Source organism: Xyrauchen texanus, chromosome 4 (genome assembly GCF_025860055.1).
Source record: "Xyrauchen texanus isolate HMW12.3.18 chromosome 4, RBS_HiC_50CHRs, whole genome shotgun sequence".
NCBI classification, from domain to species: Eukaryota; Metazoa; Chordata; class Actinopteri; order Cypriniformes; family Catostomidae; genus Xyrauchen; species Xyrauchen texanus.
Genome location: NC_068279.1, coordinates 19952433 through 19976056, shown reverse-complemented (window position 1 = coordinate 19976056; position 23624 = coordinate 19952433). Strand labels below are relative to the sequence as shown.

The 23624-nt window shown below is 39.6% G+C and overlaps 1 protein-coding gene and 1 pseudogene across 1 annotated transcript; both read right to left on the bottom strand.

Annotated features, from left to right (window-relative positions):
• Positions 1-719: 719 nt before the first annotated feature.
• LOC127637427 (uncharacterized protein K02A2.6-like) lies at positions 720-4731 on the bottom strand (annotated as a pseudogene).
• Positions 4732-8734: 4003 nt separating this feature from the next.
• On the bottom strand, positions 8735-22987 carry LOC127639493 (upstream stimulatory factor 1-like). Its single transcript, XM_052121553.1, has 11 exons — positions 22910-22987; positions 22456-22535; positions 21285-21334; positions 19253-19353; positions 13742-13867; positions 12549-12696; positions 12322-12376; positions 12172-12230; positions 11917-12011; positions 9729-9857; positions 8735-9561 (listed from the first exon to the last, which is right to left on the bottom strand). Exons 2-11 carry the CDS (start codon positions 22458-22460, stop codon positions 9475-9477), a joined length of 855 nt encoding a protein of 284 aa, XP_051977513.1. The 5' UTR covers positions 22461-22535; positions 22910-22987; the 3' UTR covers positions 8735-9474.
• Between the last annotated feature and the right edge of the window lie 637 nt (positions 22988-23624).

The window sequence follows — 23624 nt, the reverse complement described above, 5'->3', positions numbered from 1 at the left end:
TGGAAGGGGAAAAAAAAAATTTGGGGCACTAAAATACTGTCATAAAAAGTTAGAGTTCTGTATATACATAACTCCTGAATAAAAATTTAAATGTGTTTGGACTGATTTAAAAAAAAAAAAGTTTTGAACAAATTTGTTTGGTTTGTCGATAGTGAGCGCAAATGCAGGTGATAAGCATAAGCGGTTTCATTAAGCGAGTCATTGAGTCGTTCATTCAAACGATTCGTTCAAACGGCCGATTCATCAAGAATGAGACAGATATTTGTGAATGGGTCATTGAATCTTTGACTCAACCGATTCGTTCACAACACTGAATCATTCAAAACACGATTGAGTATTGCTGTGAGATGCGCTATGCTAAATAAATAACAATACATTGTTGTAACAGCAATATCTCCAAGTTTTGTTTTTCACTGTAAAAATATCATGATTTGCCAATGCAAAGAGAGTGCTGCCGCCTTTTCCCCCCACTTCAAGCACTGATTATAACACAAACAAATCATCCTCCCGGCGGCTTTTTTTGTTTTGTCAAAAGCGACAAATCCAGCGACTTTTACTGGTGTTTTTGGAGACTTTTGTGGTGTTTGGAGACTCGAAAGCACGAATCACTCTGCAGTTAGGCCTACTGTGCTCAACGAACAGCGGGTGCTGCCGTGAGCCCCTCTCCCGTCCAAAAGCACTCACAGGCGGTCAGTCTCTCAGTAGCTGTAGCATCTTCACTATGAATCACACGCAACATAGTCTTTCAAGTGAGCCGGTGAACATCTCTCACTTGCAGACCTTCTCAGATTTATAGGTTTAGTCTCTTTTTCTACAACAGTTACTTCCGGCGATTTTTCTTTCTCGAGGGTAAACATCTTCTTCTCTGCAGGTGCATTAACAACATCTGCACTAGGCAATGCAGAAGTGTCACTGTCCTGTACATTCTCTGTGGGTAGTACAGTCTCCAGCATCTCGTCTGTACGGCAATTTCTTATTTGGTCCACATGTCTTCTCACAGTTTGTCCATGCCCTAGAGCAGTCTTGTATGAAAGAGGTCCGGTACAGCATTCCACTACTGCAGGAATCCATTTGGGTCCCCCACTGTAGTTCTTCACGTACACCGAATCTCCAACTTCAAAACTTCTGAATTTACAGCTTTTGTCATGGCCTTCTTTTTGTTTCTGCTGCTTTTTCAGAATTTTGGACTTCACATCAGAAATGAGTAAGTCAAATGTGGATCTCAACTTTCTAGATATAAGCATCTGAGCAGGTGACAACCCGGTTGTTGAATGAGGAGTGATTCTATAATTAAACAAGAATCTTGCTACTCTTGTCTCTACAGTGTCACCTTTCATCTTTGTCATCCCCTCCTTGAAAGTTTGAATAGCACATTCAGCTAGGCCGTTTGAAGAAGGATGATAAGGAGCTGACGTTACATGCTTAATGCCATTCCTCGTCATGAAAGTTTTAAACTCATCACTGGTAAAACATGTTCCGTTGTCTGACACTAACATTTTGGGTAATCCATGTGTACTGAAACACATTCTCATTTTCTCAATGGTAATTTGGGAAGTGGCATGTGTGACAGGATAAACTTCCATCCACTTGGAATGAGAATCTACCAGAATTAAGAACATTCTTCCTAAGAAGGGTCCTGCGTAGTCTACATGAAGTCTTTCCCAGGGTGAGCCCGGCCACTCCCACGGGTGCAAAGGAGCTTGAGCAGGGGCCTTTCTGAAACTTTGACACCTCTCACAATTCTGAACCACTCTCTCTACATCCTGATCCATACCAGGCCACCACATGTATGATCGAGCCAAACCCTTCATTCTTGACATCCCGGAATGAGTCTGATGTAACTGTTTCAATACAGCCGCTCAACCTTGTGATGGTATGATGATTCTCGCTCCCCAAATCACACATCCATCCTTGACACTCAGAGCATCTCTCCTGTGATGGTACGGTAACACTTGTGGCTCCACCTTCTCAGGCCAACCCTTTAATATGTACTCATGTACTGTGGAGAGTGTTATGTCGTGTGATGTCCACTTCTGAATTTGTTTGGCACTTACAGGTGAGTCATCCATTAAGTCCATCATCAGCACTTGATCATTAGTGTCATCAGGTTCTCCCTCACCTGGCACTGGGAGTCTACTTAGAGCATCAGCATTTTGGTGATATTTTCCTGGCTTGTACACAATGTTGTACTGATATGCTTGTAACACCATAGCCCACCTTTGCACTCTGGGTGATCCCATTTGTGGAACTGCCTTCGTTTCATTGAACAAATGGATCAAGGGTTTATGATCAGTGCAAATTGTGAATGCACGCCCATACAAGTACTTATGAAATCTTTGGATACCAAAAATCACAGCTAAGCCTTCTTTGTCCAACTGTGAATAATGCTTCTCTGCAGACGTTAGTGTTCTTGACATGAACCCAAGGGGTTTCTCCACACTCTCTCCTTTTCTACGCTGCGAGAGCACTGCACCAACCCCGTATGGGGAGGCGTCACAAGCCAGAACCAGTTCGGAATCTGATGAGTAATGCGATAGCACCTCTGCTGATTTTAGTAGAGCTTTAGATTCCTCGAAAGCTTCTTTTTGAGGTTTCTTCCACATCCACTGAACATCTTTTCTCAGCAGCAGATATAGGGGGGCTAGCAGCGTTGACGGATTTGGAAGGAACTTGTTATAATAGTTCAGCAACCCCAGGTATGCTTTAAGTTCTGTGACATTCCTGGGTTCTGGTGCTTCTTCAATGGCTTTCACCTTAATTCCCATAGGATGTAGGCCCTTTGCATCTACTTTGTGGCCTAAATATTCCACCTCATCTGCCAGGAACACGCATTTTCCTCGTTTCAGGAGCAAACCAGCTTCTTTCAGTCTCGACAGCACTTCATCCAGGGTCTTCAAGTGATTTTCTTGGTTACCACCAGTCACTAATATATCATCCAGATAAACAACTACTCCAGGAATACCCTGCAACAATCCCTCCATTGTTCTCTGGAAGATAGCAGGAGCTGAAGCAACTCCGAAGGGCAGACGATTATATGTGAATAAACCTTTTGTGTATTCACTGTCAAGTATTTCTTGGAGCTTTCATCCATGATGATTTGTTGGTATGCGTGACTCATGTCCAATTTTGTGAACTGTTTTCCTCCATCCAATAGAGCAAAAGATCTTCCACCCTTGGTATTGGATACTGTTCCAAAGTTGACACTCTGTTGACTGTGAGTTTGTAGTCACCGCATAATCTTATACTGCCATCTGGTTTCAAGATAGGAACAACAGGAGCTGCCCACTCTGAATACTTAACAGGTGAGATGATTTTGTCACGCAACAGTCGATTAATCTCCTCCTCCACCTTTGTTTTCAGGGCATATGGCACAGATCTAGGTCTGAAAAACCTTGGTGTGGCATCAGTCGGCACATGAAGAGTAGCAGTAGTGCCCCTTAATGTTCCAAGCTCCTCCTTGAACACTTCCTCATGCTGGGATAGCACCTGTTTTAACGTCATCTTTTCCGACTGTACCAGCTTTATCTCACTCCATTGCAGTTGGAGTTTTTCAAGCCACGCTCTGCCTAGTAAGCATGGTCCTGTTCCTTTCACTATAACAAGTGGCATTTTCTCTTCCTGCTGCTGGTATTTTACTTGTACATCAGCCACACCCACTATCTCTAAAGGCTCTCCTGTATACGTTCTCAACTTGAGTTTTGTCAGACTCAGTTTGGGAGCTTCTGAGTCTTTCCAGATGTCCTTGTACATTCCTTCATTCATAAGGCTGACACTACAACCTGTATCAATCTCAAAGTTTACTAGCCTGGCATTAACAAGTAACTCAACAGTGAGGGGTTTCACTTTCGTCAGTGCATCAGTTTTTACACATGCCAAAGTGAATGTTTCTTCAGCTTCATCACTGTCATTATTTTCACTTACATTAAATGCTCGATGTGGACGCCCTCCTTTTTCACTTTTTCCAGTTATTGCATGTCCTCTCTGTTTGCTTTTGTTGCGACAGGCCCTGGCGATATGACCTATTTTCCCGCACACATAACATTTGTCCTTCTTAAATCTGCAGTCGTTGGCTTTGTGGTTTTTTCCACTGCATCTGTAGCATTCTCTGACTTCTTTTTGTTCACCAGTTTCTCCTTTTTTCCAGTGATCAGGTTTCCTCGCTTTAAACATGATGCTGTTACATGCCTGTACGCCAGATTTATTTTGCAAATCGAGCACATTTTTGCTTGCGGTTTCTGCGGCAACTGCAATATTAAAAGCAGTTTCAAATGTCAGATTTGCTTCTGAGAGCAACCTTCTCTGAATCCGATCATCCTCTATTCCACAAACAAGTCGATCCCTCAGCATTTGGTCTAAAGTTGCTCCATAATTACAATCTTGTGCTAAACGACGCAACTCCGCTACATATTCTGTCATAGTCTCTGTTGGCTTCTTCGTTCTCGAATCAAATTTAAATCTCTGTACAATTTCACTTGGCTGAGGATTGAAATGATTTTTTAGCATCGTTACCAGTTGCTGATAAGTCCTTTCACTTGGTTTTGTAGGGCTAATAAGATTTCGTATCACACTGTAAGTTTGTGGTCCCACAACACTTATGAGAATAGCTCTTTGCTTACCCTCATCTTCGATTCCATTAGCCACGAAAAATTGCTCCAGTATTTCAGAATACTTTTCCCATGTTTGAGCTTTTGCATCAAATGCTGCTAGTGATCCAATAGTTCCTGTAGCCATGGTTAATCTTCTTCTTTTTATCCTTTAGATTCTTCTGTTTCCCCCACAACCAGTTATCAGCACTATCCTCCCTTTTTTTTATCCTCAATCCGTTGTCATCAGAGACTTTCCGCTTCATCCTCGTCGCCAATAATGTAGCATCTTCACTATGAATCACTACAATAAAGACTACTACATGAATATAGAGTTGAAGGGTTTCTTTACTTCTATTTGCAACAGCACAGCAACAGACATATAAACACTGCCTGCATCCCGCATGGCACATCTTCTTCAACTGACTTTTTCAGGATAGAACGCAACACTTGTAATACAGTGACACCTAGTGGTGACTCCAGGATACTACAGTAGCCTTGCGCAGCAGTCAGAGCAGAGAGGAGACACACACCCCTCCGCGTCCAAGCTGCAAATGTATCGCGCATGCGCATGGCCGCCGCCGTTCCCGCCCTGGCTTACAGAGCGGGGTATAAATGTAAATGTTCACTCACTCTCACACAAAAATAAATCACTGCATTTAAATTGACTCACGACATAGCTTTCCATTCACTCTAGTCTAGTCTCTTGCCAAGTTCGCTTGTGCCAGCTCTCGCTAGTCTTATCAATCTCGATTTACATAGGCCTTTACTACAAAACCCCAACAGTCTTTTTAAAGACTAAACCCACAAACATTCTTTTTTAAGATTAGATCAAATCTCAGCCCTAGCCAGTATTTTTTTTTTAACTGCTAGGCAGTAGCTACACTTAGCTAAAACTACCCACACGACTAAGACACACACACACACACTAACGAGGACTACAATCGTTAAGTATTAAAATAAAATCTGAATTGTCTGCAAAATAATTATTTTGTTCGTTTAATTAAAGATTGTGCCTAAGTCCCGACTGATTAGCACCTGATACGTCTCTCAACATACACCACACACACAGTTACGCCTAAACTTTATTGAAAACACATAAAAATGGAGAAATTTCTTGTGAGGACCAACAAGCCAACCGACGCACCACCAAATGCAAAAAAGCTTCGAAGGTATGATGAAGCATACCTGCAATTTGGGTTTACAGTCACGGCTGATCTGAGATCTCAGTGTGTCGTGTGTGCCGAGGAAGCCCTGCAAATTCAAAAGGCACCTCGAAACAAAGCATGCTGGCATTAAAAATAAACCAGCTGAATATTTTAAAAGAAAGCTTGATGGCCTCCATCAGCAACAGGCAACCATTTCAGTGCACAGCACTGTGTCTAAACAGTGTTGGGAGGCATCATATGTAGTGGCCAAAAGGATCGGTAAACTGGGTAAACCGCATACAATCGCCGAGACTATCATTTTTCCGGCAGCGCAAGACATGTGCAGAATAATGATAAGCGATAGTGCAGCAGCCAAACTCGGTGCAGTACCACTGTCCAATGACACAGTCGCTAGGAGAATTGTAGACATGTCCAATGATATCAGAGAGCAACTGATAGAGTTCGTAAAAAAAGAGTCCTTACTACGTGCTGCAGCTGGACGAATCCACTGATATTGCTGGGCAGGCACAGCTCCTCACCTATGTCAGGTATCTGCGGGACAAGGCGACTGAGGAGGATGTCCTGTTTTGCCGGCCTCTTCAGGAGAAGACATTTTCAATGTCCTTGATATTTTTATCCGTGAAAATGGTTTGGCTTGGGACCGACGCGTTGGCCTGTGCATGGATGGTGTGCAGGCAATGACGGGGCATGAGCGTGGCCTAGCTGCTCGCGTTCAGCAAGTAGCTCCACTTGTGAAACGGACACATTGCATGGTCCATCGCGAAGCACTAGCTGCTAAAAAAATGCCGGTTCTCTTTGACTCTGTGCTGAACCAATCCGTGAAAATAATAAATCTCATCAAATCACGGCAGCTAAACTCTCGCTTGTTTGGGGTCCTCTGCCAGGAGATGGGGTCAGGGCACGAACAGCTGCTTCTGCACACTGAAGTTCGCTGGCTCTCCAGGGGGCGGGTGTTACAGCGGTTGTATGAGCTGCGAGAGGAGGTGAAGTGGTTTTTGACAGAAATCAAATCAGATCTGGTGAAGCATCTGAATGACACTATGTGGCTTGCATCTCTGTCCTATTTGGTCGATATATTTGACCGCTTGAATGGCCTCAACCTGTCTTTGCAAGGCCGCGAAACTCATATTTTGCTCCTTGCGGACAAAGTGCACGCCTTCGCACAAAAACTAGACCTCTGGCATGGCCGCATCAGTCGAGGGAACTGTGACATGTTCCCCAGCCTTGCAGATTTATCACTGATGCAGGCACGTCACACGATTTCTCCTCCCTATTTCAATCAGCGTCCGAGCACCTGTCAGCAACGAGAAAACAATTTGCAACGTACTTTAAAGAGGATTATCGCTCTTTTGCGTGGGTTCGAGATCCGTTTGTGTGCACAGCAAACGAGCTATCAATTGATATGCAGGAACAGCTTATTGAGCTGAAGAGTGACAGTAGACTGAAGGAACTCTTTAGCTCCTGCCCTCTTTCGTCATTCTGGGCAGCATTGATGCAGGAATACCCTGAACTCTGTGATGTCGCCTTGAAGATTCTCCTTCCTTTCGCGTCGACATATTCATGTGAGGCAGGATTCTCAAAAAAGGCTCAGGTCTCACATTAACATCACCTACCAGCAAGCTTCTGTAAAAAATGCAGATGATGCCTACTATTAGGCCTAGTAATAATAACAATAATAAAGCATAAATTAATATCAGAGGTCTGGTGCCAATTCCCAATTATAGCAATAGCCTAGTAATGATAATAGGCCTACTGATGATGATAATAATAATAATAATAATAACAACAATAAAGCATGGAGCGGGCGGGGGGCACTGGGGCCCCAACTGCAATGAACCAGCTTTGGGGGGGCCCAGCTTGCAAAAGGTTGAGAACCCCTGATTTAGGCCATTAGTGAAAACCAGATCTAAAGGTTTGCCATGTGAATGAGTAGGGAAGTCCACATTTGAACAGATATGAGTTTATAGGATGCAGCACAATCAGTGTCAATTTGAATATTAAAATCACCAAGTAATATAACAGATGGACACATGGCACATGTAAGAGTTAGCAGCTCATTTAGATACACAGTCAGTGGCCGATACACAATCAGCGACGATGGACTAGTGACTTTGAAAACTGTATTCGCAGGTGGAAATCTCATGAAGTTCAATGTTTTTGATACGCAAGTTGCTGCGATATACAGCAGCCAAACCACCACCTCTGGTTTTCGGGCGAGGTTTAGCCAGGTAATTGTAACCAGGAGGAGTGAGCAAGTTCATGTATTAATAGTCGTTTTAAATTTGCCATGTTTCAGTGAGCAGCAATATGTCCAGGTTTTTTAGTTATTGTGGTGCAGAGCAGTGTGGCCTTATCTATTAAGGACCGACAGTTAAACAATGCAATAGCAGGATTGAAACAGTAGCGTAGTGTAGACTGTTGTAGATGAGGCAGTTCACGTGGTATAGCTAATAAGGAATGATAATTTCTCCTTCGTTGAGCAGATGGCAGCAACGAGCAGCAGGTGTCTGTACGAGATGACCAAATGGAGGGGATAGCAGAAGGGGACGAGTAATGGAATAGAAGTGACGAGGGTAACGATTGCAGATGCCGTATGTAGCTGTTTCCAGCCGGGGGCGGATGTTCAGTTGCAGTGATGTATAACTAAGTGCCATTGTTAGAACACAACCGATCAAAAACCCTAGAGTTGACAGTCTAAGCAGGACATAGGCGAGTGATTCAATTTTTTTGGCTTAATAATTTTGTAATGTCTTGTTTTGTGTATATTGATGAATACATATTGCCATATGAACAACCACTCAGTAATGAAAAGTATCAGTAACAATAAGACATTTCAAATGTAATAAATAGTAAACAATGGTTTAAAACATGTAGAGAATATGTAGAGTAAATCATATTGAAAATACACATTGTCTCTTGTATTATTATTGTCTGCTATTTGGCTAATTCGACCGATTACACAACAAAGATAACGGCAAACATATTTTTGAGATTGGCTCATGTGGGTTCGGATTCATTCCGAGTTGAAATTGCACCACAAATCCCACTACATACAATAGTAAATTATTACTGATTTAATAAAAAGAGAAATATACTGATGGATGGGATGTCCTATTAAATTGCAGGCAATATTCTAAATTGTTGCTCTAAGCTAAATGACAAATGTTTAAAAGTGTCAGATGGCACTGGTTGAGGACATATTTATTAAATACAAGCTTAACAAACATTAAAGTAGCATGTTGAAAGCATGGAATATCACATGGAGGTTGGAATAGAAAGGCATAGAAAGATGATGGCCAATTTGAATTGTCGTAATGTTTATCATATTTTATCTAAATAGAACCCCATGAAGGGCACCAAAATGTACACATTACATAAAATTAAAAAAAAGAAAAAAAAAGAAACATCCACCTCTACAGTAGTTCTGAAAAACAAAATGTACAGATCTAAAAACAGATTATGCAACAATTATACACTATTTCAGTGCAGTAAAAATAAATCACCCTGAAAATCTGAAATAATAAAAGGCTGTGTGTGAAGTCAAACACTTGAGAAAGTGAAGAAAAATCAAGGCAATTTTCAGGATCTTTGTCAAATCCTTTACCACCTAGGCAAATCAGTTTAAAATGCAGTCTTTCAGATTATAGGCTGCATGATTAACCTGTTTAAACAGAATTCATGATAAGACCACAGGAGATATGTTCTGGTGTATCTTTAGTCCTTCATTGAGGGTCCATCGATGCTGCCACTATGCCATGCTGTCTTAATTGTGTTCTTATCATCTGGTTCTTTGATTGCCACTCTTCCACCTATGGGAGGATAAGTGGGTGTGAGGCATGAGAGAGAGAAAGGCAGCATGAGCAAATGAAAGAGTGTGTTAAGGACTGCTAAATATTTAGAAATACACATTGTAGCAGTACTCATTTGCCTGCACTTGTGTGCAAAGTAGATGATGTCTACATTGTGTGTGAAATACCTCTTGCTTGAGAAGCTGATTGTCCATCCTCAGTCTAGACACAGTATTAAGCTCATCTTCTAGTCGTGAATTGCTCTGACGTAGCTCCTGGATATAGTCACATGCCTTAGACAAAATCCCACCTTTACTCTATATGAAAACCAGAGAAATATCTGAATACTCAGGCTCTTTTTCAAACATTATTTTCCATGATATTTTGTGTAAGCAACAACCCCTGACCTGTCTCTATACTTGATTAAAACTTGCAGTTGTATACACTGAATATATATTGTTTACATCTGATGTGTAAATTCAAATATATTTTAGATAGTTCAGTTGATTCTGCAGCAAAATGTGAGATTAAATGAAAAGGGAACGTTTTTCAAGCTGCTTCAGCTTTGATTCCTTCTTCCATCACAATAGCTAGGGTAAAGGTAAATTTCTGTAGTTGGTTAACTGTTAACTTGTGCTGTTGTGGGGTGCAGAAGCGTTTGTACTAGGGCTGCACGATTTGGGGAAAATGTCATATTGCGATTATTGAGGCTAATATTGCGATATGCGATATAATAAACAAATGGTATCATGGTATCATTTCCTTGGTTATCAAGGAAAATGCTCAAATAGATTACTGATAATGCTGAAATGTGTATTTTTCAACTCAAATGTACAAACTAGCAACAACAACAACTATAAATGCAGCATTTTCAAATTAAAATATTTTCACAAAATTAAATAATATATTTGCATTACTGCAAACTTGTTATTTTCTCAATATTACACCTAAATAAAATGGAAAAGTAAATAAGAACATACAAATTTTCATGAAAATAAGATTGTCCAAACAAACAGGGACATTTAAGCAGGATGTAACATGTACTTTGTATAAACTCTTTTGAAAAGGAAACTGGATATAAAAGTGTGGTTCACTCAAACTGTTGTTGTTGCTGTTGTGTTATTTTTTTTAAATGACCAACTGGTATTTCCAAATCCTCTTTCTAAAATGTTCTACTTATCGCTGGTACCTCTTGTCCAGTTTGTGGATCATTTTCTGAAATCCCACTTTGCTAATGGTGCATCATGACTCTTTATATCTCTGTGAAGACTTGTCATATGGCATGACACTCGCAAACACATCTGTAATTGTGCTTTGTTTACTGGGCTTTTTAATGTAGTTTTAGTCAATGTTGACATTTTAGTCATATTTTAGTAACATTTAGTCATATTGATATTTTAGCCACTGAACACTGTAAACATTTTAGCCATAACAGTATTATTGATAAGCATTTGTCAATCTTGTCTATCCAAAACCTATATATATATATATACACACACACACACACACACACACACACACACACACATTTTATTGTTGTTGTCATTTTAGTGTTATTTTTCCACATAAGATTGATCTTATCATGATGATCTCATCAATGATGCTACACGTTGCGCTGCAAACAGCGGGGGTGATGAAGAACGTCTCCGAGTTAGAGTGCGCATCACCCGGCAGAACTTTATATCTCTCCCGGTCTCGACTCCCGCTCAGATTGGGTTATTCCACGACTGGTTGAAGCAGCTCTGACCGCACCGAGAATGACAGTTTTGGAGTTTGTGTTTATTTACCTGGCACGCTCCCGTACAATATGAACTTGAATTAAGGATGAAATAAAGATATATCGCCAAGCTATGATCTGTGTTATTTTTTCTGGCCACCAGTTCAGTGTCGGCCTGCTCGGCGTCAATTTTCACCTGATTTCCACGCTGCACACCGGAAACTCACATGACATGACCACACGTGCCACTCCCTAAACTGAGACTGACTGGTCATCTTTTTATTAGCGGTGTAGAAAATTGGCAAACAGCTCTCAGAGAGAATGGGCTGTCACGTCCACACATGCACTTATTTATTTAATATAATCGCAGCATTTTGCCGTCATATAATCGCAAAGGCTGACATTGCAATTGCGATATGATTTATCGTGCAGCACTAGTTTATATGATCTAAAAATCTGTTTTGAGAACATTGTTAGCATTCTGTTTTCTTGCACATCAAAATAGTGTGCTCCACGATAGCAACATCTACTGTGTTTGTAATAAAGTCAATAATGCATTAATCAATACTTAATAATTAATTGTTTTTTTCTTGGTCAAAAAATGGTCAAATGCACCACTTGAAGTCCATACTGCTGCTGCTTATGATAACTACACCTACTTGACCATTCTTGGTTGCGTCCTCATTACAGTCAGGGATGGTTTTGGAAAGCTGGACTATCCAGTTGTTGATCTTGTCCCTGCGTTTGCGTTCCACTGAGAAAAAAAAAATACCACGCTCACATTCAGATGAAACGCCAACAACAAACACTTTTAAATGCTTATGTGTTTCAGACTAATAAGAAATATAAAAGAAGGGGAATGGATAATAAGGTGGATCAAAGATTATAATTATAAAAAAAATAAAAAAATAAACCTTCATTGTGTTGAGCCTTCCGCTTGTCATCCCTGGAGCCGCGCGGTGTTCCAGGCTTACTGTGAAACCAGGGAAAACAAAATATAGGACTGGTTGAAGTTGAAAAGATTAATGTTATTTTGTTTAGTGTGTGTGATATGAGACGTGAACCTCTGCTGATTTGTGGCTAGAACTTCCTGAGGTGACATCATCACATAAAGTTGGCCTATGGGAAAACAACGGAAAGCAGTCGATTCTCAAAACAATAAGTGAAATTATTAAATTTTTCAACAAACTACTACATAGAGAAACTCATAATGCCCAACACAACTACCTTTTCCCCTAACACAAATGTGGTCATACACAAACCATAGTATTTAAATTGGGTTTAGTATTACCTGTAGGGGTGGGCTGAGACAGCATCGAATCAGCTGTGTGGACATTGGTTACCATGGCACCAGCCATTGTGTCACTGATGGTGGCAGGGTAGTAGTATTGAGTTTCAGATGCCTCTCCCTCTAGACTCTCAGATTGAGAGATCATAGCCTATAATAAACATATGTATACATTAACACAAAGATCAACTCTTACATAATAATATTTACTTTTAAGGGATAGTAAAAGGAATAGTTTGCCCAAAAATGAAAATACTCTCATTATTCTCTTACCCTGATGCCATCCCAGATGTGTATTACTGTCTTCAGCAGATCACAAATTGTGATTTTTAGAAAAATGTTAAAGCTCTGTAGGTCCTTTAAATGTAAGTAAACAGGTGTCATCAGGTTTGCTGGCTGTTTCATGTTCAAAAAAGCATATTTAGGCAGCATAAAAGTAATCCAACTAATGTCATCTAATGTATTTCTGTTTGAAATCAACTAACTCTTGCACGATGTTCGTTCCTCTGAGGTATACAAAGTGTATGATGTGTAGACTACTGACAGGAAGCAATTTTTTTAAAGTTAGTTTTAATTATAGATTTGTTTCTTACACCAACCTAACGATTTGCTATAGAAGACATTAATTGATCGACTGGAGTCGTGTGGATTACTTTTATGCTGCCTAAATTTTCCTTTTGGACCGTCAAACAGCCAGCAGCCTGCTGGCACCTATTTACTTGCATTTTAAGGACCTATAGAGCTTCAAAAGTTTTCTAAAAATCTTAATTTGGGTTCTGCTGAAGAAATAAAGTCATTCACATCTGGGATGGCATCAGGGTAAGTGAATAATAAGAGAATTTTCATTTTTGGGTGAACTTTTCCTTTAACCTAAAAAGGCAAATTCTGTCATCATTCACACACCCTCATGTTGTTCCAAACCCATATGGTTATAGTCCACAAAGCACAAAAATAAATGTTAGGTGCAAAATGAAAGTGAATGGTGACTGATGATAACGTTCTATGAGACATCTAATTTTATGTTTCACTGATGAAAGTCATACAGGCTTGGAACAACATAATAGTGAGTAAATTGTGATTTTATTTTTTAAAAAGATATCATGTTCTATATTGTATTAAGAATTCACATGACACTGCAAATATAATTTTCTTTTAATCAAGCTCAAATGTCTATACTGTTATAATAAGAGTCAAACCTGGGTTATAGGTGGAGTCACTGCCTGTGTTGCTGTAGGAAACCCAGTCACCACACTGACTGCTGCAGCCCCATCTGCCTGGCCTTCTACCTGTCCATCAGCCAAATGGATCACCCGGTACGTTACCTGAATCATGGAAGTCATTGGTTTAATCATCAACTTGCCATTATACAGTAGCTATATTTACTATGCATGTGTACAGTGCTCTGAAAAATAATTTGCTTCCTACCTGATTTCTTCTATTTTTATGTATTTTTCATACTATCTTAAGATCTATTTTAGATCTTCAAACGAGATATAACACAAAAAAGGCAACCTAAGTAAACACAAAATACAGTATATATATATATATATATATATATATATATATATATATATATATATATATATATATATATATATATATATATATACACACACACATATACACACACACACACTCACTACCGGTCAAAACTTTTGAAACACTTGACTGAAATGTTTCTCATGATCTTAAAAATAGTTTGATCTGAAGGTGTATGCTTAAATGTTTGAAATTAGTTTTGTATCAAATATAATTGTACCACCTTATTAATTTATTTCATTATAAAACTAAAATGTAATAAAAAAAAAGTTTTTGAAATTGATGACTTGGACCAAATAATAAAGAAAAGCAGCCAATAAGTGCCCAACATAGATGGGAACTCCTTCAATACCGTTTAAAAAGCATCGCAGGGTGATACCTCAAGAAGTTGGTTGAGAAAATGTCAAGAGTACATGTCTGCATATTCTAGGCAAAGGGGGACTACTTTGAAGATGCTAAAAAATAACACAGTTTTGATTTATTTTGGATTTTGTTTGTCACAACATAATTCCCATAGTTCCATTTATGTTATTCCATAGCTCTGCTTCAGTATGTCACAGTACATGTTGGCATTCATGGTTCCCTCAATGAACTGTAGCTCCCCAGTGCCGGCAGCACTCATGCAGCCCCAGACCATGACACTCCCACCACAATGCTTGACTGTAGGTAAGACACACTTGTCTTTGTACTCCTCACCTGGTTGCCGCCACACACGCTTGACACCATCTGAACCAAATAAGTTTATCTTGGTCTCATCAGACCACAGGACATGGTTCCAGTAATCCATGTCCTTAGTCTGCTTGTTTCAGCAAACTGTTTGCGGGCTTTCTTGTGCATATGCGGGACGACAGCCACGCAGACCAATTTGATCCAGTGTGCGGTGTATGGTCTGAGCACTGACAGGCTGACACCCCACCCCTTCAACCTCTGCAGCAATGCTGGCAGCACTCATACGTCTATTTCCCAAAGACAATCTCTGGATATGACGCTGAGCACGTGCACTCAACTTCTTTGGTCGACCATGGCGAGGCCTGTTCTGAGTGGAACCTGTCCTGTTAAACCGCTGTATGGTCTTGGCCGTTCAGTGTCAGGGTCTTGGCAATCTTCTTATAGCCTAGGCCATCTTTATGTAGATCAACAATTCTTTTTTTCAGATCATCAGAGTGTTCTTTGCCATGAGGTGCCATGTTGAACTTCCAGTGACCAGTTTGAGGGAGTGTGAGAGCGATGACACCAAATTTAACACACCTGCTCCCTATTCACACCCGAGAACTTGTAACAATAACGAGTCACATGACACCGGGGAGGGAAAATGGCTAATTGGGCCCAATTTGACATTTTCACTTAGGGGTGTACTCACTTTTGTTGCCAGCGGTTTAGACATTAATGGCTGTGTGTTGAGATATTTTGAGGGGACAGCAAATTTACACTGTTATACAAGCTGTACACTCACTACTTTACATTGTATCAAAGTATCATTTCTCCAGTGTTGTCACATGAAAAGGTATAATCAAATATTTACAAAAATGTGAGGGGTGTAATCACTTTTGTGAGATACTATATAATAAAGAATGAGTAGGTGTTTCAAAACTTATGATTGGTAGAGTAACATATACATATACATTATATACACATATATACATATACACACACACACAGTTAGTTCCGGTGCTCGAATCTGATTGGATGAGAGACGTTCCATGAGCACTGATGGTCTGACACCATCAGCACTCTGACACTTCACTGTGTATCACATCGCTTGTGTTGGTGCCATTCTAAACTAAAGGGTAAGAGCAGTGCAGATGTGTTAAGTGCTATGGTTTGTCTTTTGTTTTGTTTTTGTGGTGTCAAAAGATAATTTTTGTGTGTAATATGAGCCAGTTAGGTGACGTGAAGTGAAGCGGCTTTCACCATTTACATACAACAGCTATTCGTGATCGCTTGTATCACCCTTACATTTATGCATTTGGCAGATGCTTTTATCCAAAGCGACTTAAAGTGCGCTTATTACAGGGACAATCTCCCCCGGAGCAATCTGGAGTTAAGTGCCTTGCTCAAGGACACAATGGTGGTGGCGGCTGTGGGGATCGAACCAGCAAACTTCTGATTACCAGTTAAGTGCTTTAGCCCACTTCACCACCACCACTCCACTAACAATTTCAGAATTACAGCTCATTACAGCTGAAAGACACAACAGACTGATTAATTACACAAACTGAAGGTGCTTACCTCTTATCAGACTTTCCACATTGGAGTGGACACCCTGTTTAAAATGGTTGACATTGCGGTTTCTATAGTGAAATACTCGTGCACCGGCTACCTTGAAATAGGAGAAATACCCCACTTGGATAGCTATTTTTTCCACTGAGAAAGCTGATATTCAGAAAACTGACAGCATCTCTGCTTCCAGGGAGGCAACATGGGATCGCTGTGTGTGTGTGTGTCTCTCGCTCTCTCTCTCTTACACACACACATCCAAACAGCACAAGCCGTGATCCTATTTCTGAAGTGACATTTTTTAATTACAAATGAAGGCTTAGACGTATCATTTGTTTTAAACCAGCAATATCAGATTCTGATCCGTCGCGTAAGAAAGTAGCTCCATGAAAAAATTTGTTTTAATGACGTACCCTGTTTTTCCTAATTTTTTTTATTTACTTGTTCATTGAACTGTTGTATATAAGCAATATCACACTTGCGCTATATGGCCCTAAATCAGCACTGCTGTGATTACCTACAAGTGTAAGTTGTGGCCGAATCACAGCAGTGCTGACTCTTGCTCGTGTGATATTGCTTATATATTAGGGCTGTCGATTTAACACATTAATTCAGTGCGATTAATTTCACAAAAAATAACGCGTTAAAAAAATTAACGCCTATTAATCACATGCCCACTGACCATAATAAGGAAGATTCCTGAGAAATGCAAGCTTGTAATACCACCTGTTTACTCCAGAGGACAGTAAGTGAAATTTCAGCTGTATGAGCAACGTGCAGATTATACAGTGAAGAAAACACTCCAGTAGGCAGAATAACAAACATGCGTTACATTCTTGCGTTCAAAATACTCGGAGCGCAAATGCGATCTAAGGGATCTCAAGATATATTTAAAGATTGAGTATTAAACTATATTTAACTTGACACAGTGACCTAAACATTTTCTGTTTATGACACAACGCACCCGAGACGTCTGACGTTGGTGTAAATTGTAAACAAGCCTTCATAATAAATCTGCAACTGATTGACAAATTCACTTGTGAAACGGATTGCTGTGAACTGTATGCCAATGACTGACTTATGATCAATAATATGGTAGTAAACAATACATTGTATTCTAAAGCCGCTTTTTGTATGGCCTTTTCAATGATTAACTGTTCTGCCACAAGAATGCATTTTAATTATCTGAATATATATATATATATATATATATACACACACACACATACACATAATTTAAATTTTTTAAAGATAATTATATATTGATATAAATATGTATCATCTTTATATATTGAGTTATTGTTATACGAGGGGCATTCTCAGCAAATATTTGTATATGCGATTAATCGCGATTAATTAATCGTGACGCCATGTAATTTATTAGATTAAAATGTTTTATCGATTGACAGCCCTATTATATATATACACTCACCTAAAGGATTATTAGGAACACCATACTAATACTGTGTTTGACCCCCTTTCGCCTTCAGAACTGCCTTAATTCTACATGGCATTGATTCAACAAGGTGCTGAAAGCATTCTTTAGAAATGTTGGCCCATATTGATAGGATAGCATCTTGCAGTTGATGGAGATTTGTGGGATGCACATCCAGGGCACGAAGCTCCCGTCCACCACATCCCAAAGATGCTCTATTGGGTTGAGATCTGGTGACTGTGGGGGCCATTTTAGTTCAGTGAACTCATTGCCATGTTCAAGAAACCAATTTGAAATGATTCGAGCTTTGTGACATGGTGCATTATCCTGCTGGAAGTAGCCATCAGAGGATGGGTACATGGTGGCCATAAAGGGATGGACATGGTCAGAAACAATGCTCAGGTAGGCCGTGGCATTTAAACGATGCCCAATTGGCACTAAGGGGCCTAAAGTGTGCCAAGAAAAGTGTGTCCTATTTGTAGTGGAGATGAGTGGTACCCGGTGGGGTCTTCTGCTGTTGTAGCCCATCCGCCTCAAGGTTGTGCATGTTGTGGCTTCACAAATGCTTTGCTGCATACCTCGGTTGTAACGAGTGGTTATTTCAGGCAAAGTTGCTCTTCTATCAGCTTGAATCAGTCGGCCCATTCTCCTCTGACCTCTAGCATCAAAAAGGCATTTTCGCCCACAGGACTGCTGCATACTGGATGTTTTTCCCTTTTCACACCATTCTTTGTAAACCCTAGAAATGGTTGTGCGTGAAAATCCCAGTAACTGAGCAGATTGTGAAATACTCAGACCGGCCCGTCTGGCACCAACAACCATGCCACGCTCAAAATTGCTTAAATCACCTTTCTTTCCCATTCTGACATTCAGTTTGGAGTTCAGGAGATTGTCTTGACCAGGACCACACCCCTAAATGCATTGAAGCAACTGCCATGTGATTGGTTGATTAGATAATTGCATTAATGAGAACTTGAACAGGTGTTCCTAATAATCCTAAAAATCCTTTAGGTGAGTGTGTATATATATACACACAATATATATTTTATTGAAGCAAAAAAGTTATCCAACACCTATATCACACCTATGTCTGTAGTGGTGGTGGCGTAGTGGGCTAAATCATAGAACTAAGCAGAAGGCTGCCTGTTCGAGCTCCACAGCCACCACCATTCTGTCCTTGAGGCAAGCATTTAACTCCAGGTTACTCTGGGGGGATTGTCCCTGTAATAAGAGCACTGTAAGTCGCTTTGGATTAAAGCATCTGCCAAAAGCATAAAAATTTAAAATATCACCCATCTGAAAAAAGATCTTCCTATTAAGTTTAAGTGGCTGGTTGTGCCAAATTTATATACTTTAACAAAATGCACACTTTTTCACAGCACTGTACAGTGTATGCATTCATATGAGTTTGAGATGGCATTAAAAGAATTATAAAGAGAATGATCATATTTGGTTGAACTATTCCTTTAAATTCTGTTACCCCTTGTTGGGGTGTACAAATGTAAGATGTGCTTACCTGCCCCCCTGTTCCTTCTGTTTTGAAAAGATACTTGATTTGCTGATCTGTGGAGAATGTTGCAGCGATAGCCAATGGGTCATCTGATGTTGCAATAACACCTGGTAAAGCAGCACATACAGGTAAATGTTTAGCACCTGGCCTATCAGGGCCAACAATTCATAGAACTGGAAATAAACTCTGCATATCCATCTCAACTCTCTGTCTTTTTGCTGTTAAGAGGTCAGGTCTTTGAACAGTAGCAATCTCACTGATGCAGCATGTAATCAAAAGGGTTTTGCAGGGAATTTTTTTATCTTGATTTTCAAGTGTACTGCCTTAAGCGGTGGAGGTATATGGGGTGATTCTCACGAAACCAGTCAAGAAAATGTCCTGACCATATTTAACCCCATATCAATTAAAAAAAACATTATATATATATATATATATATACACTCACCTAAAGGATTATTAGGAACACCTGTTCAATTTCTCATTAATGCAATTATATAATCAACCAATCACATGGCAGTTGCTTCAATGCATTTAGGGGTGTGGTCCTGGTCAAGACAACCTCCTGAACTCCAAACTGAATGTCAGAATGGGAAAGAAAGGTGATTTAAGCAATTTTGAGCGTGGCATGGTTGTTGGTGCCAGACGGGCCGGTCTGAGTATTTCACAATCTGCTCAGTTACTGGGATTTTCACGCACAACCATTTCTAGGGTTTACAAAGAATGGTGTGAAAAGGGAAAAACATCCAGTATACGGCAGTCCTGTGGGCAAAAATGCCTTGTTGATGCTAGAGGTCAGAGGAGAATGCGGCGACTGATTCAAGCTGATAGAAGAGCAACTTTGCCTGAAATAACCACTCGTTACAACCGAGGTATGCAGCAAAGCATTTGTGAAGCCACGACATGCACAACCTTGAGGCGGATGGGCTACAAAAGGAGAAGACCCCACCGGGTACCACTCATCTACACTACAAATAGGAAAATGAGGCTACAATTTGCAAGAGCTCACCAAAATTGTACAGTTGAAGACTGGAAAAATGTTGCCTGGTCTGATGAGTCTCGATTTCTGTTGAGACATTCAGATGGTAGAGTCAGAATTTGGCGTAAACAGAATGAGAACATGGATCCATCGTGCCTTGTTACCACTGTGCAGGCTGGTGGTGGTGGTGTAATGGTGTGGGGGATGTTTTCTTGGCAACTTTAGGCCCCTTAGTGCCAATTGGGCATCGTTTAAATGCCACGGCCTACCTGAGCATTGTTTCTGACCATGTCCATCCCTTTATGGCCACCATGTACCCATCCTCTGATGGCTACTTCCAGCAGGATAATGCACGTCACAAAGCTCGAATCATTTCAAATTGGTTTCTTGAACATGACAATGAGTTCACTGTACTAAAATGGCCCCCACAGTCACCAGATCTCAACCCAATAGAGCATCTTTGGGATGTGGTGGAACGGGAGCTTCGTGCCCTGGATGTGCATCCCACAAATCTCCATCAACTGCAAGATGCTATCCTATCAATATGGGCCAACATTTCTAAAGAATGCTTTCGGCACCTTGTTGAATCAATGCCACGTAGAATTAAGGCAGTTCTGAAGGCGAAAGGGGGTCAAACACATTATTAGTATTGTGTTCCTAATAATCCTTTAGGTGAGTGTATATATAATTTTTTTTTTCCCACAAAGAAAATAAAACTTACATTTAGGACAATTAAGATTTCTGAATTGTGACAATTTTCAGGAAACTTAAGCAAATTCCCCCCCCCCCCAGTAATAAGCATATGCACATGCACATTGACGACGTAGTCTATGTAACTGTCATTAAAATAATGTCACAGTGTGATTTGAGCAATACAGGACCAGTACATTTCTTATACGGGTTTCGTGAGAATCACCCTAAAAGTGGTTTCTATTTAGCATCAGATGGTGGTGTATACACGGTGAACTGTTACCCCTAAACTGGCTGTCACAAGCATTTTTATGTTCGCAATTTTTATATACAAATCATTCATCGCATTGCTATGGCTCAAAAACATCTCACCTTCCTGCAGTATGGGAGAATCTCCACCAGGATCAGGACTTTTCTGTTCTCTGTTAAAAAAAAATACAGAAAAAAACTCAAACATGTAATAGTAATAATGGTCTATCCTGCTGTATGTTTTTCGCAGCATGTAATATCACAATGTTAGTGTACTGTATTTTGCAACTTCCTTGTGCTGATTCGTGAGAAAAGTGAAGAAAAAAATAGTTTTTTAAATCTGAGTTATTTTTTATTGCTAAATTAATTTGAAATGGATATAATTGTAGACAAAGGTCTCAGCTAACGAACCATGTAAGGGATTTTTTTTTATTTATTTTTTTTATAAAAACCAACAAGAGTTGGAAATCTTTATTTATCAAATAATGGTGTTCAGTTAAGGAGTTAAGTGATAAAATACGCTCTATAAATGTTTTTCTGAGTTATTTTTTGAGAATATTTTTCCAAAACCATGTTGTACAAAGGAGCCATTAAAGATAACTTTATAACCTAAACTAAAATGCCAAAATTATTCCACAAATCTTAACAGAAATTTTCAAAATGGGATGATGGTATAAATAGGTTGAAGCTGTGACCGCAGAGACTAAAACATTATTTAAAATATAAAAAAAAAAAAAAAATTAAACTTACCACACCATGTGTCCTACTGTTGCGTCCAACATGAGCAGGAAGTGGGAAAGGGGTACTCAGAGTTTAGGCTGACCATGGCATTGTCTGATTTATTCAGGATTATTAAAATATCTTAACACTGAGTGAGGGCACAAATTTGATAGGCAGTTTTTTTCTTTTATGCAAAATGTTATTTAAAGTTTAATTTATGTACTGTTTGATACGTTGCAGATCCCTACCTTTCATTTCATATTTATGAATTTGTTGTCTCTTTAAACAGGTTGTTTGGCAGTTTAACATGGTGATCTCTTGCTGAGGACAGGTTAAGTTACCTGTGCTTCCAAGTAAAGAGCATCTGATTGTAAAATATAATAAATGCCCTGAGTATACACATTTCCTTTAGAATTTACTTTTGCAGTATTTTTAGTATTACCAATTTTTTTATTTTTAACTTGAAGGACTTTTGTATGTAGGACGTTTTCACCCATTTCTCAAGAATCAGTGCTTGAAATTGTGTTTTGAGAGGTATAATGAGCATAAGGTGGGACTCAAGATTGATACTCACTTCATACTTGTAAGAGTCGTGGTCTGAGCGTTTTGTAAAACTTAAACATCCACTTTAAATCGGAATCTGAGTTACACCATCTACAACCGGAAAGTCACAACAGAACAGAAACGGAAAGATTAGGACAGCAGGGGTTCTGATGAAGATATACCTGGATCTTGCACTGTTTAAGTGCCAAACGATCTAACGCAAGTTTTTAAATAGTATTTTAGGTGCGACTTTAATATTACTTATCAGTATCACTACTATAATTTCACAAGGCGCAGAATGCAAAACAAACAAAAACCAAGCAGCCTCTAGCATTTATGCTAAGCAAAGCACACAAAGATGAGTGAAAACAAATATTCCCCTAATATAAAGCGTGCTCTGGCTATTGAGGCAGATTATATTATCCTTGTGTACGAAACAGAACCATTTCAAAAAAAATATTCTCAAAAGAAATCATAAGAGTTACCTGTATTTCCTCAAAAGCAGAGGTTCGCGACAAATAACCTCTGCGCATGTGTAGTAATTTTAGATGAACGTTTCCTAAAACACGCAATTTTCCCGGCTTGTATAGCTAATGCGCATGTGTGTTAGCGAGTTGATTGACAGGCGATGTTTGCATCTAAAAGGTGATTGGCTCTTTAATCCGTAAGGCGGGACTTTCTACATCCGGTGACCGTTGGGCGATAGAGCTTCTTGGTTGGACGTTCCAATGTCTCCCATTTCATTTAAATAGAAGTGGCCTATCTCTGCTTAATACTCTCTGGCTAAATATTCTCTGGTTTGTCACTAGAGGGAGCCATTACCCAAAGTCGTTTGTGTCATAATACAGCTTTCACACTCCGGGTTTTGGAACGCGGAAGTAAATGTTTGCAGGGTCAACTTCGACAGCGGTGAATGAGAGATCCGAGCAAATATTATATTAGTTCCCATTTGCTCCAAGAGCAAAAAATAAAAATATCACCCATTACATTTTAATGACTTTACAGAAGAGGAAGTAAAATAGAGCGGTGGATTGCAGTAAAAATGGGATAATATGCCAAATTTACGGTCACTCCAAGCAGCTGTAATATAAACCCCCCTTACAGCTGTGGTAGTTCAGTTTTTAAAACTAATTTCAGGGTAATAACACAAAAGGATAAAGTTATAAATTTACGCTCAATATTTAATTTTTGAATAGATAT

Excerpts from the sequence above, each read along its gene's own strand:
- LOC127639493 (XM_052121553.1), bottom strand. Across the intron at positions 12,231-12,321 it reads CTAGCCACAAATCAGCAGAG|TAAGCCTGGAACACCGCGCG; the intron begins GTTCACGTCTCA and ends CTGGTTTCACAG. Across the intron at positions 12,012-12,171 it reads GAAGGCTCAACACAATGAAG|TGGAACGCAAACGCAGGGAC; the intron begins GTTTATTTTTTT and ends TTTTTTTCTCAG.